Source organism: Rhinopithecus bieti, unplaced genomic scaffold, assembly GCF_001698545.2.
Source record: "Rhinopithecus bieti isolate Rb0 unplaced genomic scaffold, ASM169854v2 scaffold_2574, whole genome shotgun sequence".
Lineage (NCBI taxonomy): Eukaryota > Metazoa > Chordata > Mammalia > Primates > Cercopithecidae > Rhinopithecus > Rhinopithecus bieti.
In genome coordinates this window covers 5,811,619-5,828,525 of record NW_016804493.1, presented here as the reverse complement: position 1 = coordinate 5,828,525, position 16,907 = coordinate 5,811,619, and the positions used below count along the sequence as shown (strand labels likewise).

Genomic DNA, 16,907 nt, shown 5'->3' with positions numbered 1-16,907 from the left:
ACGGGGCGCGGCGGGTTGTGGCCGGCGGTGTCCTGGGGCCGGAACAGCTGCGCGCCTGCGGTAATAGGTACAGCGAGCCTCTGGCCGGGGACTCTGAGGGAGGAGCTGGGGACGGCGACCCTAGGAGAGGTAGGCGGCCCTCGGAGAGCTCTGCGGTGCTAGGAGAGCGGCTGGGCCCGCAGCCTGGGGGGAAAGCTCGGCAGCCGCAGTGGGCCCCAGGGTCAAGCCCCGCGTGGCCTGGAGAAGCCCAGTCTGGGCGGGAGCGGGAGCTGGACAGTGTGGCCTTAAGTTCGCCCCCGGGAGCGCTGCGAGTGTCGCGGCCTCGGGTGGATTTGCTGAGCACCAAGACCTCACGGTTGCCTACCTGAGGTTTCATCTCCCTTGGTTTTAATCCCCTGGGGCGGGTGGGGGCACAGGAGGAAGGATGGGCCAGCTGGGGGGAGTCCTGCTGTGAGCCAGCCATTCCCTGATTTCTTAAAATGAAACAGCTGATGCCGGTCCAGGCCCACCTAGACCGTCATCTTCAGCTGTTCTGTAAAACAGTTTGTATTTTTCGGGGTGCGTTGAAGCATGTGAGTTAATTCCGAACTTGCTTTTAAAGGATTAGTATACCTGATCACGAAATAGGTATTTAGCAGCCGCTGTACTAGATGCTGAGGATGTGCTGTAATAGTGAGCCCAGGGCCGGGCGCGGAGGCTCACGCCTTTAATCCGAGCGCTTTGGGTGATCGAGGCGGGTGGATCACCTGAGATCAGGAGTTCGAGACTAGCCTGGCCAACATGGTGAAACCCCGTCTCTACTAAAAATACAAAAATTAGCCGAGCGTGTCGGCGCATGCCTGTAATCTCAGCCACTCGGGAGGCTGAGGCATGAGAATCGCTTGAACCTGGCAGGCGGAGGTTGCAGTGAGCTGATATCACACCATTGCACCCCAGCCTGGGTGACAGAAGGAGACTTCGTTTCAAAAAGTAGCCCAAAACAGTCGTAGCTGCTGGGATGGAACTGACAGCCTGATGGGGGAGGCGCACATTAAACAAGCCATTAAGCGCATGTGGAAATTATGAAGGGAAACACTTGAGGCTGTGAGACAGTAAAAGGGGGAGCTTTAGCAAGAAGGGGAAAGCTTTCTTAAATAAGTGTCTTGGCCGGGCGCGGTGGCTCACCCCTGTAATCCCAGCACTTTGGGAGGCCAAGGCAGGCAGATCACCTGAGGTCAGAAGTTCGAGACCAGCCTGACCAACGTGGAGAAACCCCGTCTCTACTAAAAATACAGAATTAGCCAGGTGTGGTGGCACATGCCTGTATTCCCAGCTACTCCGGAGGCTGAGGCAAATCGCTTGAAGCCGGGAGGCGGAGCTTGCAGTGAGCCGAGATTGCCAGCGCTGTTGCACTCCAGCCTGGGCAACAAGAGTGAAACTCCGTCTCAAAAAAAAAAAAAAAAAAAAAGTCTTTACATTTGTTGTTGTTTGAGGCAGGGTCTCAACCTGTTACCTAGGCTGGAGTGTTTTGGTGTGACCATAGCTCACTGCAGCTTCAAACTTCTGTGCTCAAGTGCTCAAGCGACCCTTTGCACTCAGCCTCCAAGTAGCTTGGTCTGCAGGTGCACATCACCACACCTGGCTAATTAAAAAAACAAAAATTTTTTTTGACCTCCCAGGTTCAGGTGTTCCCATGTTGCCCAGGCTGGTCTTGAATTCCTGGCCTCAAGCAATCCTCCTGCCTCAGCCTCCCAAATGCCTCTGCTGGGATTACAGGCATGAGCCACTGTGTCCGGGGAAATAAGTTTCTTTGGAATTGATACATCAAAAGTGAGAAGTTTACTAGGGAAAGGGAAAGGAGTGGGGCAGACAGCTTACCTGGCACATGAAGAGCATGTTAAAAGGTCCTGTGGCACCCCAGTGCAGTGGTTCATGCCTGTAGTGCCAGCACTTTGGGAGGCTGAGGTGGGCCCATCGGTTGAGCTCATGAATTTGAGAGTAGCCTGTCTCTACAAAAAAATTAGCCAGTCGTGATGGTGAGCACCTGTCGTCCCAGCTCCTTGAGGATCGGAGGTGGGAGGATCACCTGAGCCCAGGAGGCGGAGGTGGCAGTGAGTGGTGGTTGTGCCACTGCCCTCCAGCCTGGGTGACAGAGACCTGTCTCAAAAAAAAAAAAAAAAAAAAATGTTGAGACAGGTCTCGCTCTGTCACCCAGACTGGAGGGCAATGGCATGATCTCAGCTCGCTGCAGCCTCTGCCTCCCAGGTTCAAGCAATTCTCTTGCCTCAGCCTCCCAAATAGCTGGGATTATAGGCGCCCACCACCATGCCCGGCTAATTTTTTTTGTATTTTTGGTTTCACCATGTTTCACCATGTTGGCCAGGCTATTCTCGAACTCCTGACCTCAGGTGATCTACCTGCCTTGGCCTCCCAAAGTGCTGGGATTACAGGCACGAGCCACTGCACCCGGGCGAAAATCTTCTATCGCCCAGGCCGGAGTGAAGTGGCATCATCTCGGCTCACTGTATCCTCTGCCTCCCAAGTTTGAGTGATTCTCCTGCCTCAGCTTCCCAAGTAGCTGGGATTACAGGTATGTGCCACCACGCCCCGCTAATTTTTTTTTTTTTTTTGTATTTTTAGTAGAGACAGGGTTTCACCATGTTAGCCAGGATGGTCTCGATTTCCTGACCTTGTGATCCACCTGCCTTCGACCTCCCAAAGTACTGGGATTATAGGCGTGAGCCACCGTACCCGGCCTCAAAAATTTTTTTTAAATACAAAAAATTAGCCGGGTGTGGTCGCACATGCCTGTAGTCCCAGCAGCTCTGGAGGCTGAGGTGGGAGAAATACCTGAGCCTTGAAGGCCAAATGATTGCACCACTGCCTGCGCTCCAGCCTGGATGACAGAGAGGGAGACCCTGTCTCAAAAAAAATTCCTGTGGAGTGGCTGGAGCCACAGTGTGATTTAAGGCACCCAAGCCGTTTACAGCTCCTGTTATTAAGTGAAACCTGAGGTTCTGCCTTTGTGCTACCTCTGTATCCCATACAGCCTTCCAGTGAATAAATGAATGAGTTTATGTTGAATAAATATATTGAATTTATATTGAATAAATGGGGTAAATAAATGAATGTGGAGATACAGCTTTTAATAATTCCAGCCTTCGTAGGCTCATAGTTAATATATTCAGTCCTTTTACACAATACTGCAGTTAATTCTGTATATGATCGTCTCCCCAGGAAGGACATAGGTTGTCATTCAGTTTGATTCTTGGCGCATAGTATGCATTCATTATGGTGAATGAGTAAGCAAAAATGGGAAATTCATGTGTCTTTTGAAAAGTAGCTGGAGTCAGGATCTCTTGTTCACTTTGTACATCTGTATTGTATCTTCCTCATAAGAAGAAAACTTTGGCTGGGCATGGTGGCTCATGCCATCCCAACTGGGAGGTTGAGGCCAGGAGTTCGAGACGAGCATGGGCAGCATAGCAGTGCACCATCTATAACAAAAACAGAAATTAGCTGGGTGTGGTGGCTCATGCCTGTAATCCTAGCACTTTGGGAGGCTGAGGCTGGCAGATAACCTGAGGTCAGGAGTTCGAGAGCAGCCTGAGCAACGTGGTGAAACCCTGACTCTGTTAAAAATACAAACATTAGCTGGGTGTGGTGGCACGTGCCTGTAATCCAAGTTACCTGGGAGGCTGAGGCAGGAGGATTGCAGCAACTTGGGAGGTGGAGGCTGCAGTGAGCTGAGATTGTGCCACAGCACTCCAGCCTGGGTGACAGAGTGAGACTCTGTCTCAAAAAAAATAAGAAAAAAAAAAATTAACTGGGCATGGTGGTTTTCAACTGGAGTCCCAGTTACTTGGGAGGCTGAGGCAGGAGAATCACTTGAGCGTAGGAGTTTAAGGCTGCTTAAGTGATTGTCCCACTGCACTCCAGTCTGGACAGAACCAGAAAAAAAGAAAACTTTCAGCTAAACAACTTAAAAGTATATCCACTCTGTTTTGTCAAGATTTTCCTTTTTTTTTTTTTTTTTTTAAGATGGAATCTCCCTTAGCCACCCAGGCTTGAGTGCAGTGGCGCAATCTCGGCTCACTGCAACCACCCTCTCCCAGGTTCAAGCAATTCTCCCATCTCAACCTCCTGAGTAGCTGGGATTACAGGCACTCGCCATCATGCCTGACTAATTTTTGTATTTTGGTAGAGACAGGTTTTCACCATGTTGGCCAGGCTGGTCTTCAGCTCCTGATCCCAGGTAATCCACCCGCCTGGGCCTCCCAAAGTGCTGGGATTATAGGTGTGAGCCACTGCACCCGGCGTAAGGTTTTCCATTTTACAGATTGCTTCCAAATACAGTATAGCTTTTGATCCTCACAACACCTCAGTTGAATAGGCAGGGTAGATACTGCTTTGTACAGAAAAGGAACTAAACTCAGGCAAAAGTGAATTGAGGTTACATTTGGGTCTGGAATTCCAGAGACACTTTGATAATAATGTTAATACTGTGAATGAGATGGTTCTCATTTTTCTAGACACAGCACTGTGTGGCACTACAACACCATACCAGTGTTCAGCACTCACCAAAGCCTGTCACTTCTCCCCAGCCTGCCTCTCAGGGAAATTGTAGTATCTGTGAAAGAGCTGTTTTGTTTTGTTTTGGAGACAGAGTCTCTGTCGCCCAGGCTGAAGTGCAGTGGCCGGATCTCGGCTCACTGCAAGCTCTGCCTCCTGGGTTTACGCATTCTCCTGCCTCAGCCTCCTGAGTAGCTGGGACTACAGGCGCCCGCCACCTCGCCCGGCTAGTTTTTTTGTATTTTTCAGTAGAGTCGGGGTTTCACCGGGTTAGCTAGGATGGTCTCGATCTCCTGACCTCGTGATCTGCCCGTCTCAGCCTCCCAAAGTGCTGGGATTACAGGCTTGAGCCACCATGCCCGGCCTGTTTTTGTTTTTGTTTTTTGACACAAGGTCTCGCTCTGTCGCCTGGGCTGGAGTGTAGTGGCATAATCACAGCTCACTACAGCCTCACTCTTCTGGGCTCAATCTTCCCACCTCAGCCTCCCAAGTATCTGGGACCACAGGTACGCACCACCATGCCCGGCTAATTTTTTTACTGTTTGTACTGACGAGGTCTTGCTATGTTGCCCAGGGTGGTCTCAAACTCCTGGGCTCAGGCAATCCCCTCACCTCAGCCTCCCAAAGTGCTGGGATTACAGGTGTGAGCCACCGCGCCCAACTCGTGAAAGGACTTTGAAGTCATAAAGTTGTTTCCATCTCCACCAATTCCCTTGTTGTTTCACTTTCAGTAAGCTGTGCCTCCAAAGTGGGGCTACAACATCCCCACTCCCTAGTAATCTAATGGCTGGAAGGCAGCCGTTTGATGTTAGGGTTCTTGGGGGATGTAGGCTACATAGAGGTAGGTACATTCCTGCTACATACAGGTGGTCCCTTGTACAGATAGGCCCATCCCCAGGACTATTGCTGCTCACCAAGACATCAGGCCAAACCTAGAGACCCTGGCTTTGGGGATAATGGAACTTTGCAGTTCTAGGCTTGTGTATCAACACAGAGCTGAAGGGATCTTTAGAGATAATCTCATATGGTCCCCTTCTTTTATTGGTGAAGTGACTCCCTCAGGACTTGGAGCTAGAACTCAAACCCTGGTCTCCTGAACCGCTCTCCCTCTTCCCCAGTTGGACTAAACTGAGGGTCTTTGTCTCCCCTTTTTTCTTTTTTTCTTTCTTTTTTTTTTTTTTGAGATGGAGTCTTACTCTGTCGCCAGGCTGGGGTGCAGTGACGCGGTCTTGGCTCACTGCAACCTCTGCCTCCTGGGTTCAAGCGATTCTCCTGCCTCAGCCTCCCAAGTAGCTGGGATTACAGACACCTGCCACCATGCCCAGCTAATTTTGTATTTTTAGTAGAGATGGGGTTTCACCATGTTGGCCAGGCTGGTCTTGAACTCCTGACCTTGTGATCCGCCCGCCTCGGCCTTCCAAAGTGCTGGGATTACAGGCATGAGCCACTGCGCCTGGCTGTCCCTCTTGTTTCTAATTCCTGGTCTGGGGCCTGGCACAGAGCAGATGCTCAATACATATTTGTTTAATGAACAAACATTCAGCAGTGCTGTGCTTGTTGTGCTGGGGGTTGAACCTCTCGAGATTGGCATGGGAAGGAAGAACAGATGGGGCTGCTGTCTGTTGGTGCTGTGGTGTTGCTTTGATGATGATTTTAGCCTTGGGCATTACAACATAGAGGTTTTAGGATCAAACAGCTCACCTGAGTCCTGCTTTGACTTGGCTTGAGAAGCCAGAAGTCTTATGTAATGCCTACTTTGACTTTCAATTCCCCTAATTTTCCTTCATTGTTTTTTCTTTGATTAGTTCTTTGGGGTGACTTTTAAGATGGACTCTACTCTAACAGCAAGTGAAATCCGGCAGCGATTTATAGATTTCTTCAGGAGGAACGAGCATACCTACGTTCACTCGTCTGCCACCATCCCATTGGATGACCCCACTTTGCTGTTTGCCAATGCGGGCATGAACCAGGTAAGGGTTTTTCCTTTTTTCTTGGCTGTTTGTTCACAGAAGAGGCAGCAGAGGCCGGGCGCGGTGGCTCAATCCTGTGATCCCAGCACTTTGGGAGGCCGAGACGGGCGGATCACGAGATCAGGAGATTGAGACCATCCTGGCTAACACGGTGAAACCCCGTCTCTACTAAAAAAATACAAAACAACTAGCCGGGCGTGGTGGCTGCGTCTGTAGTCCCAGCTACTCCGGGAGGCTGAGACAGGAGAATGGCGTGAACCCGGGAGGCGGAGCTTGCAGTGAGCTGAGATCTGGCCACTTCACTCCAGCCTGGGAGACAGAGCGAGACTCCGTCTCAAAAAAAAATAAAAAGGGGCAGCAGAGCCGAGATAAAAGCACAGCCCTGGGGTCAAACCAATTCCGATTCTGTCACTCCCTGTGTGATCTTGTGGAACTGTATGTGGTGGAACTCAGTTTCTTTGCAAAATGAGGAATAATATTGCCTGCCTGTAGGTTTTAGTGAGAAGCAAATAAGGTAAGGCATACAAAATGTTTAGCACAGTATTTCGCACATAGTAGGTACTCAAACATTAGTGTTTTTTGTTTTTGTTTTTTTTTGTTTTTTTTTTGGAGATGGAGTCTTGCTCTGTTGCCCAGGCTGTAGTGCAGTGGCGCCATCTCAGCTCACTGCAAGCTCCGCCTCCCAGGTTCATGCCATTCTCCTGCCTCAGCCTCCCCAGTAGCTGGGACTATAGGCGCCTGCAACCACGCCTGGCTAATTTTTTGTATTTTTAGTAGAGACGGGGTTTCACCATATTAACCAGGATGGTCTCTATCTCCTGACCTTGTGATCCACCCACCTTGGCCTCCCAAAGTGTTGGGATTACAGGCATCAGCCATCGCGCCTGGTCTCTTTTTTTGAGACAGAGTCTTGCTCTGTTGCTCAGGCTGGAGGGCAGTGGCACCATCTCCGCTCACTGCAAGCTCTGCCTCCCAGGTTCTTGCCATTCTCCTGCCCCAGCCTCCCTAGTAGCTGGGACTACAGGCGCCCACAACCACGCCTGGCTAGTTTTTTGTATTTTTAGTAGAGACAGGGTTTCACTGTGTTAGTCAGGATGGTCTTGATCTCCTGACCTCGTGATCCACCCGCCTCGGCCTCCCAAAGTGCTGGGATTACAGGCTTGAGCCACGGCGCCCGGCCAGCTATTATTCTTTAGCGAGAGGGTCTCACTCTGTCATCCTGGCTGAAGTGCAGTGGCATGATCCTAGCATGCTGTAACCTCAGACTCCTGGGCTTAAGTGATCCTCTTACGTAAGCCTCCCAAGTAGCCAGAACTACAAGCATGCTGTAGCATGTCAGCTTTTAAAATTATTTTATTTATTTATTTTTTAATTTATTTATTGTTTTGAGACAGTCTCGCTCTCTTGCCCAGACTGGAGTGCAGTGGTGCGATCTTGGCTCACTGCAATCTCCGCCTCCCGAGTTCAAGCGATTCTCCTGCCTCAGCCTCCCAAGTTGCTGGAATTACAGGTGTGCGCCACCATGCCTGGCTAATTATTGTATTTTTAGTAGAGACGGGGTTTCACTGTGTTGACCAGACTGTTCTCGAACTCCGGACCTCAGGTCATCCACCCGCCTCAGCCTCCCAAAGTGCTGGGATTATAGATGTGAGCCACCTTGCCTGGCCTAAATTATTTTATTTATTTATATGCAGAGATGGGGTCTCACCAAGGTGTTCAGGCTAGTCTCGAACCCATGGCTTCAAGTAATCCTCCTGCCTTAGCTGCCCAAAGTGCTGTGATTACAGGACTAGGCTAAGGTACCACACCCCGCCCACCTAACCCCTTTCTTGAAACTGTTGCCACCAGTGCCACTCTGGATCCATTGCTGAAGGAAATTTATTAGTACAGTTTGTTTGGGGAGGTTGAATGAAAAATATACGTGAGCCTGGATGCAGCGGCTCATGCCTGTAATCCCAACACTTTGGGAGGCCAAGGTAGACAGATCACTTGAATCCAGAAGTTTGAGACCAGCCTAGGGCAACATGGTGAAACCCTGTCCCTACTAAAAATAAAAAAAATAGCCGGGTGTAGTGGTGTATGCCTGTAGTCCCAGCTTCTGGGGAGGCTGAGGCAGGTTGATCACTTGAGCCTGGGAGTTCAAAGCTACAGTGAGCCCTGATCATACCACTGCACTTCAGCCTGTGCAACATAGTGAGACCCTGTCTCAAAAAAGGAAAGAAAAGAAAAAGACATTTGAAAGGTTTATTGTGAGAGAAAAGGGTTAACTCTTGAAATGATGAAAGCATGACAGGTTTATAAAGGAGTTTAAGAGGAGTTTGTCAGCATGTCTGTGACACTAAATACTTCCCAGGCTGGTCGTGGCTGAAGGGGGCTCAGGTTAGATGGTGCTCTCAGGGCTTTCCTGTGATGGTTCTCTTGGAGCCCTGCTTACCCAGTGCATCTGTAGCCCTTAGGATGCTCCTCACTCTGGGATGAGTTGACATTTTCTTTTCTCTTAGGTGTCTTTTCTGGCATGGAAAGTTAGAAACAGTGGGAACATATTCTGCCTCTTATAATAATAACTATAAAATGTTGAAAAATGGGGCACAGTGCCCCTGTAATTACATCTACTGAGGAGGCTGAGATGGGAGGATCACTTGAGCCTGGGAATTCCAAACCAGCTTGGGCAACACAGTGAGACTGGTCTCACAAAAAAATTATGCTACTTGGGAGACTGAGGCGGGAGAATCGCTGGAACCTGGGAGGCGGAGGTTGCAGTGAGCCGAGATCATGTCACTGCACTCCAGCTCGGGTGACAGAGTGAGACTCCGTCTCCGTCTCAAAAAAAAAAAAAAAAAATGGGCCAGGCACAGTGGTTCATGCCTGTAATTCCAGCATTTTGGGAGGCCAAAGTAAGAGGATTGCTTGAGCCCAGGAGTTGGAGAGGAGCCTGGGCAACATAGGAAGACCCTGTCTGAAAGGAAAAGAAAAAAATTAAAGAAAAATGGAAAAATTAGCTGGTGGTGGCTCACACCTGTAGTTCCAGTCTCTTGGGAGGCTGAGGTGGGAGGATTGCTTGAGCCCAGGAGGTTGAGGTGAGCCGTGATCATGCCACTGGACTCCAGCCGGGGTGACAGAGCAAGACCCTGCCTCAAAATGGAAAAAAAAGAAAAATATTTTCAGTTATGTGTGAGTCCTATGCATATACCTAGAATTGGAGGCACTAGTTTTAGGTGGTCTTATTCAATGAGATAGGCTTTTGGAACACTGGAAAGCTTCTGTTTCTATTCAGGCATACCTGGGTGCAAGCTTTGTCACCTCCCACATGAACCACCTCAACAAGAATCAGGGAGTCCAATGTTTGTAAACTTTTTTTTTTTTTTTTTGAGACAGAGTTTTGCTCTTGTTGCCCAGGCTGGAGTGCAATGGTAAAATCTCAGCTCACTGCAGCCTCTACCTCCTGGGTTCAAGTGATTCTTCTGCTTCACTGGCTGGGATTATGGGCAGACGCCGCCACACCTGGCTAATTTGTTTTTTTTTTTTTTTTGAGACAGAGTCTTGCTCTGTTGCTCAGGCTGGAGTGCAGTGGCGCAATCTCGGCTCACTGCAAGCTCTGCCTCCCGGGTTCATGCCATTCTCCTGCCTCAGCCTCCCGAGTAGCTGGGACTATAGGCGCCCGCCACCACACCCATAATTTTTTGTATTTTTTTTTTTTTTAGTAGAGACAGGGTTTCACCATGTTGGCCAGGATGGTCTTGATCTGACCTCGTGATCTGCCCGCCTCAGCCTCCCAAAGTGCTGGGATTACAGGCGTCAGCCACTGCACGCAGCCTGATTTTTATACTTTTAGTAGAGACGGGGTTTCGCCATGTTGGCCAGGCTGGTCTTGAACTCCTGGCCTCAGGTGATCCGCACGTCTTGGCCTCCCAAAGTGCTGGGATTATAGGCATGAGCCACCGCGCCTGGCCTTGTCGCTCAAGCTGGAATTCAATGATGTAATCTCAGCTCACTGCAACCTCCGCCTCCCAGGTTCAAGCAGTTCTCCTCCCTCAGCCTCCCAAGTACCTGGGACTACAGGCACCCACCACCACACCTGGCTAATTTTTATATTTTTAGTAGAGATAGAGTTTCACCATCTTGGCCAGGCTGGTCTCGAACTCCTGACCTCGTGATCCACCTGCTTCAGCCTCCCAAATTGCTGGAATTACAGACGTGAGCCACTATGCCTGACCTTGTAAACATTTTCTTATTGACAATAGCTGTCAGCCTGCATGCAGCACTTACTGTGTGCCAGGCACTGCTCTTTGTCTTTCGCATACATTAAACTCATTTACGCCCAACTCTGTTGCCATCCCTACCGAGGCACTGAGAGCTCAAGTCAGTTGCTCATGCTCACATAGTTGGTAAGTGCCAGTGTGGACTTGAACCCAGATAGTCATTTCCTTAACCTTTATGCCATATTGCCTCTTGATCAACAAATACCTTTTTTTTTCCCCCAATTCGAAATGATATTAGGCACCCAGCTAGGTGCCAGAAATACAGAGATGAGTGAGAGAGTGTGTGCTTTCAAGGAGTTCGTGATGTAGCACAAGACTATCCAGTAGAATTTTTGCAGTGACGGAAATGTTCTGTTCAACATGGCAGCCATCAGTCATGTGTGACTACTGAGCTAGTGTGACTGAGGAACAGAATTTCTAATTTTTTTTTTTTTTTTTTTTGAGATGGAGTCTCACTGTATAGCCCAGGCTGGAGTGGAGTGGCACGATCTCGGCTCACTGCAACCTCTGCCTCCCGGGTTCAAGTGATTCTCCTGCCTCAGCCTCCTGAGTAGCTGGGATTATAGGCATGCACCACCACACCTGGCTAATTTTGCATTTTTAGTAGAAATAGTGTTTCTCCATGTTGGTCAGGCTGGTCTCGAACTCCCAACCTCAGGTGATCCGCCCACCTCAGCCTCTTGAAGTGCTGGGGATTACAGGCATGAGCCACTGTGCCTGGCTGAGAATTTCTAATTTTTAAAAATATTAATTACTAATTAATTTTACTTTTGATTTTATAAAATAGAGACAGGGTCTCCCTATGTTTCCCAGGCTGGTCTTGAACTCCTGGGCTCGAAGGAATCCTCCCTTCTTGGCTTCCCAAAGTGCTGGGATTACCGGCATGAGCCACCTTGCCTAGCCTAATTTTAATTCAGTTTTACATGGTCACAAGTGTCTAATGGTAAGACTGGGCGCAGTGATTCACGCCTGTAATCCCAGCACTTTAGGAGGCTGAGGCGGGCGGATCACTTCGGATCACTTGGGGTCAGGTGGTTGAGACCAGCGTGGTCAACATGACGAAACCCCGTCTCTACTAAAAAAAAAAAAAACAAAAAATTAGCCAGGTGTACCTGTGCGTGCCTGTAATCTCAGCTACTTGGGGGGCTGAGGCAAGAGAATCTCAGTGACCTGAGATTGCGCCACTGCACTCCAGCCTGGGCGACACAGACTGCATCTCAAAAAAAAAAAAAGAAAACCTGGCCGGGCGCGGTGGCTCAAGCCTGTAATCCCAGCACTTTGGGAGGCCGAGACAGGCGGATCACGAGGTCAGGAGATTGAGACCATCCTGGCTAACACGGCGAAATCCCGTCTCTACTAAAAAATACAAAAAAGAAAAAAACTATAGCTGGGCGAGGTGGCGGGCACCTGTAGTCCCAGCTACTCCGAAGGCTGAGGCAGCAGAATGGCGTAAACCCGGGAGGTGGAGCTTGCAGTGAGCTGAGATCTGGCCACTGCACTCCAGCCTGGGAGACAGAGCGAGACTCCGTCTCAAAAAAAAAAAAAAAAAACCTGTCGAGTAGTTACCAAATTGAATAGCAGTGAATTGAACAGGCCTAGTGGGAAATATAAAGCAAAGTTAACAAATCACAATGAGACATCAAAGCATGACTGGTACATCCTCAGAGCAAGGCCGTCCCAGCTAGATGACTGATACATCCAATCATTCATCAACGTGCCGATTTTATTCCCTTAATATGTGTCAGGTTTTTTTTCTTCTTCCTTACATTTACTGCCAAGTGAACATATCAATTTTCAGAATAAGTACTTCCAGAAAGATGTTATAAGCCCTGAACATCAGAGACTTGTGAAGAAGCCCAGGTTTTACCACATCAACCTTTGGCTGTTAGATCTGGCAAGCCTTTCCCCTCTGCAGGTGGTGTCACTAGTGGTGTTAGGGGCTGTTAGGGAGCTAGGTTCAAGAACAGACTGCTCCATGAGAGGCTACCCTCTGCTTTGGCTCCACCAGGCCACCTGTTCTGACAGATGTCTATGTTCCAGGCATGTTAATCATGAACTGCACAGTTAGAGTGTGGTGGTGTCTTCCTGCCAATGTGTGGGCACCTGACATCACCTGCACCCTTTAAAAGTTGAACTGCTCTCCTTTTTTAGTTTAAACCCATCTTCCTGAACACAATTGACCCATCTCACCCCATGGCAAAGCTGAGCAGAGCCGCCAATACCCAGAAATGCATCCGGGCTGGGGGCAAACACAATGATCTGGACGATGTGGGCAAGGATGTCTATCATCACACCTTCTTCGAGATGTTGGGCTCTTGGTCTTTTGGAGATTACTTTAAGGTAAGTTCAGAGCGGGAGAACCACTAGGGTTTTGAGGACAATGGTCTTTTCCACAGTGGGATCTGAGTGCTAATTTTGCATGTTTTAAAATGTGAAATATCATCTAGCTGATTCAGGAATGAATGGGATTTATTAATTCTAAGATTTCTTGGAAGTAGTACCTGTAATTTGATGATTTCAGTATATATTTGGATTTCTTCTATAAACTGATCTTGAATTTGATTGAGTTTAGAGTGAACGTGTTGTGATTTTGTGTCTTTATTCCTAGGATCTGGTCTCATACTAAATAGATTTTGGTTTGGTGATGTTCCATGTCTTTCTCTCTGTTCTTTTTGTAGGAATTGGCATGTAAGATGGCTCTGGAACTCCTCACCCAAGAGTTTGGCATTCCCATTGAAAGACTTCATGTTACTTACTTTGGCGGGGATGAAGCAGCTGGCTTAGAACCAGATCTGGAATGCAAACAGATCTGGCAAAATTTGGGGTAAGAATGCAGATCACTTCTTGAGAGTATGGAGGAGTGAAAAGACACTCAGTGCCAGAGTGGGGTTTTATGACCTGGAATACGTGGTCATTGCCCATCTCTGGGTTCATTTTGAGATGCCCATGGGAGGAGTGAGGCAAGAGAATCACTTGAACCCAGGAGGTGGAGGTTGCAGGGACCTGAGATCGCTCTACTACACTCCAGCCTGGGTGACAGAGTAATTATTTTTAGATGCATTCATATCTTTTTTTAATTTTTATTTTATTTATTTTTTGAGACAGTGTCTTGCTCTGTCAGCTAGGGTAGAGTGCAGTGGTGCAGTCTCGGCTCACTGCAAGCTCTGCCTCCCAGGTTCACGCCATTCTCCTGCCTCAGCCTCCCAAGTAGCTGGTACTACAGGCTTCCGCCACCACGCCCAGCTAATTTTTTCATATTTTTAGTATAGACGGGGTTTCACTGTGTTAGCCAGGATGGTCTTGATCTCCTGACCTTGTGATCTGCCCACCTTGGCCTCCCAAAGTGCTGGGATTACAAGCATGAGCCACCGCACCTATCCCTTCTTCTTCTTTTTTTTTTTTTTTTTAAGATAAGGGTCTCACTATGTTGGTCAGGCTGGTCTCGAACTCAGACCTCAGGTGATTCGCCCACCTCGGCCTCCCAAAGTGCTGGGATTATAGGCGTGAGCCACTGCACCCTGCTGGAAAAAGGAATTTTTTTGTTTTGTTTTTTGAGACAGGGTCTCACTCTCACCCAGGCTGGAGTGCAATGGTATAATCATAGTTGACTGCCTGAGCTCAGGTGATCGTCCCATTTCAAGCCTCCCAAGTAACTAGGACTGGAAGCATGCACCACCTGCCTGGCTAGTTTTTGTACTTTTTGTAGGGACAGGGTTTTGCCATGTTGCCCAGGCTGATCTTGAACTCCTGAGCTCAAGCGATCTGCCTGCCTTGGCCTTTCAAATTGCTGGAATTACAGACATCAGCCACTGTGGCTAACCAGTGTTTTTAAACATAACATAATTCTAAAGTATAATCAATACTATACAAGCTAAGACAGCAGGTGAGCTATATGTGTTCTGTGCTGTGAATTTAGTAAAATTTGTCAAGTGCTGCATCAAGAGAATCTGAACATGGGGTGTGTGCCCTCTGTAGATAGCTGGGCTGCCCATGATGTGTTTGCCTCATTTTCTTGTTCTTTTTACTTAATTCTTTTAGTAATTAAGAATTTACTTAATTCTTTTAGTCCTTTAGTGCATAGCTTTTTACTGTACTTGGAAACAGGGCTGCTTCTCTGTTTTTTTAATTACTTTTACTCTAGATATATTATTCCAACCCAACTTCCCTTTTACTTGATCTAAAACTCCTACTTGGTTGACTCTGTAGTCTAAGTGTAGCTGGAGTTTTGGGTAGTAACGTGTAAAAATTAAATATTAATCTTGACCCTAGTTTTTAAAATCCTCTTTTACTTGACTTCATGTACTGTGTATCTACACTTTATTAAGCAAGCACAATCTTGTGTGTGTGCGTGTGTGAGACAGCTCTTACTCTGTCACCCAGACTGGAGGGCAGTGGCATGATCACAGCTCACTGCAGCCTCAACTTCCTGGGCTCAAGTGATCCTCTCCCAAGTAGCTGGGACTACAGGTGTGCATCACCCCACCCAGCTAATTTTTTTTTTTTTTTTTTGAGACGGAGTCTGGCTCTGTCGCCCAGGCTGGAGCGCAGTGGCCGGATCTCAGCTCACTGCAAGCTCTGCCTCCCGAGTTTACGCCATTCTCCTGCCTCAGCCTCCCGAGTAGCTGGGACTACAGGCGCCCGCTACCTCGCCCGGCTAGTTTTTTGTATTTTTTAGTAGAGACGGGGTTTCTCCGTGTTAGCCAGGATGTTCTCGATCTCCTGACCTCGTGATCCACCCGTCTCGTCCTCCCAAAGTGCTGGGATTACAGGCTTGAGCCACCGCGCCCGGCCTAGCTAATTTTTTAAATAATTTTTTGGAGAGACTGGGTTTCTCCATGTTGCCCAGGCTGGTCTCGAACTCTTGAGCTCAAGCAATGCACATGGCCGTTTTCATTATTATGTGTTCCTTTCTACTCATGTCCTTGTGTATTTTCATTGAGTTTCGGTCATAGCATGTGTACATTTTGTATTCTCTTGTAGGCACTCTTGAGAAGAGTCATGTTCTGTTTCTTTAGCAGGTTTTTATGTGCAGGCTTAGCATTAGTAATTCTGAAGGTTGGAACTTCTTTATTAAAAATTCTAAGAATTTCTTTTTTTTTTTTTCTTTTTTGAGACAGTCTCTCTCTGTCGCCTAGGTTGGAGTGCAGTGACATCAGCCACTGTGTGCGGCCAATCCTAAGAATTTCTTTTGTGGTGGTTGTAAGTCTGGACAGAACTCTTTGTCGGGGCTGTAACTGGGCTTATCTTTACTCCTTTGTCAGGCTGGATGACACCAAAATCCTCCCAGGCAACATGAAGGATAACTTCTGGGAGATGGGTGACACAGGCCCCTGCGGTCCTTGCAGTGAGATACACTACGACCGGATTGGTGATCGGGATGCCGCACACCTTGTCAACCAGGACGACCCTAATGTGCTGGAGATCTGGAACCTTGTGTTCATCCAGTATAACAGGTAGCCTTGGGGTCCTACTCCATTCCTTTCCTTGAGCTGAGCAGGGGAAGAGGAACTCGGAGCTGTGTGGCTGTCTTCTCAGCTAAATGCTCATTTCTTTATTTCTCAGATTACCCCTCTGATCTCTGGAACAAGGATGGGCCTGTTCTTTCAAGAACTAAGCCTTATCGCACCTAATAGCTTCTTGAGAGCTATTCCCATAATGTCATACCTGCTGTACTTTGGGCTGCTGTTTTTGTTTTTTTGTTTTTTTTATGGAGTTTTGCTCTTATTGCCTAGGCTGGAGTACAATGGTGCGATCTTGGCTCACTGCAACCTCTGTGTCCCGGGTTCAAGCAATTCTCCTGCCTCAGCCTCCCGAGTAGCTGGGATTACAGGCATGTGCCACCACGCCCAGCTAATTTTGTATTTTTAGTAGAGATGGGGTTTCCATGTTGGTCAGGCTGGTCTCGAACTCCCAACCTCGTGATCTGCCCGCCTCAGCCTCCCAAAGTGCTGGGATTACAGGTGTGAGTTACCATGCCCGGCAGCTGGACTGCTGTTTTAAAGCCCATTTCCTTGAAGCTTGCCTCAGTTTTGGGGGTTTTTTTTTGTTTTTTTTTTTGTTTGTTTTTTTTTTTTTTTTTTTTTTTAAAAAAATTTTTTTTTTTTTTTTTTTTTTCTATTTCTTTTTT

The 16,907-nt window shown here is 48.1% G+C and overlaps 1 protein-coding gene across 3 annotated transcripts in view; it reads left to right on the top strand.

The window, feature by feature from the left end:
• The window catches only part of AARS1 (alanyl-tRNA synthetase 1), a 38,493-nt gene continuing 21,586 nt past the window's right edge, over positions 1 to 16,907 (top strand). For 2 of the 3 annotated variants that reach the window (XM_017868726.1, XM_017868729.1), the window contains exons 1-5: positions 1 to 129; positions 6,357 to 6,521; positions 12,932 to 13,120; positions 13,459 to 13,604; positions 16,042 to 16,233. In XM_017868726.1, the coding sequence (XP_017724215.1) occupies positions 6,378 to 6,521; positions 12,932 to 13,120; positions 13,459 to 13,604; positions 16,042 to 16,233 (671 nt within the window). In that variant the 5' untranslated portion in view covers positions 1 to 129; positions 6,357 to 6,377. The remainder of the gene's footprint in view (positions 130 to 6,356; positions 6,522 to 12,931; positions 13,121 to 13,458; positions 13,605 to 16,041; positions 16,234 to 16,907) is intronic. The other variant, XM_017868727.1, reaches the window with a different exon arrangement.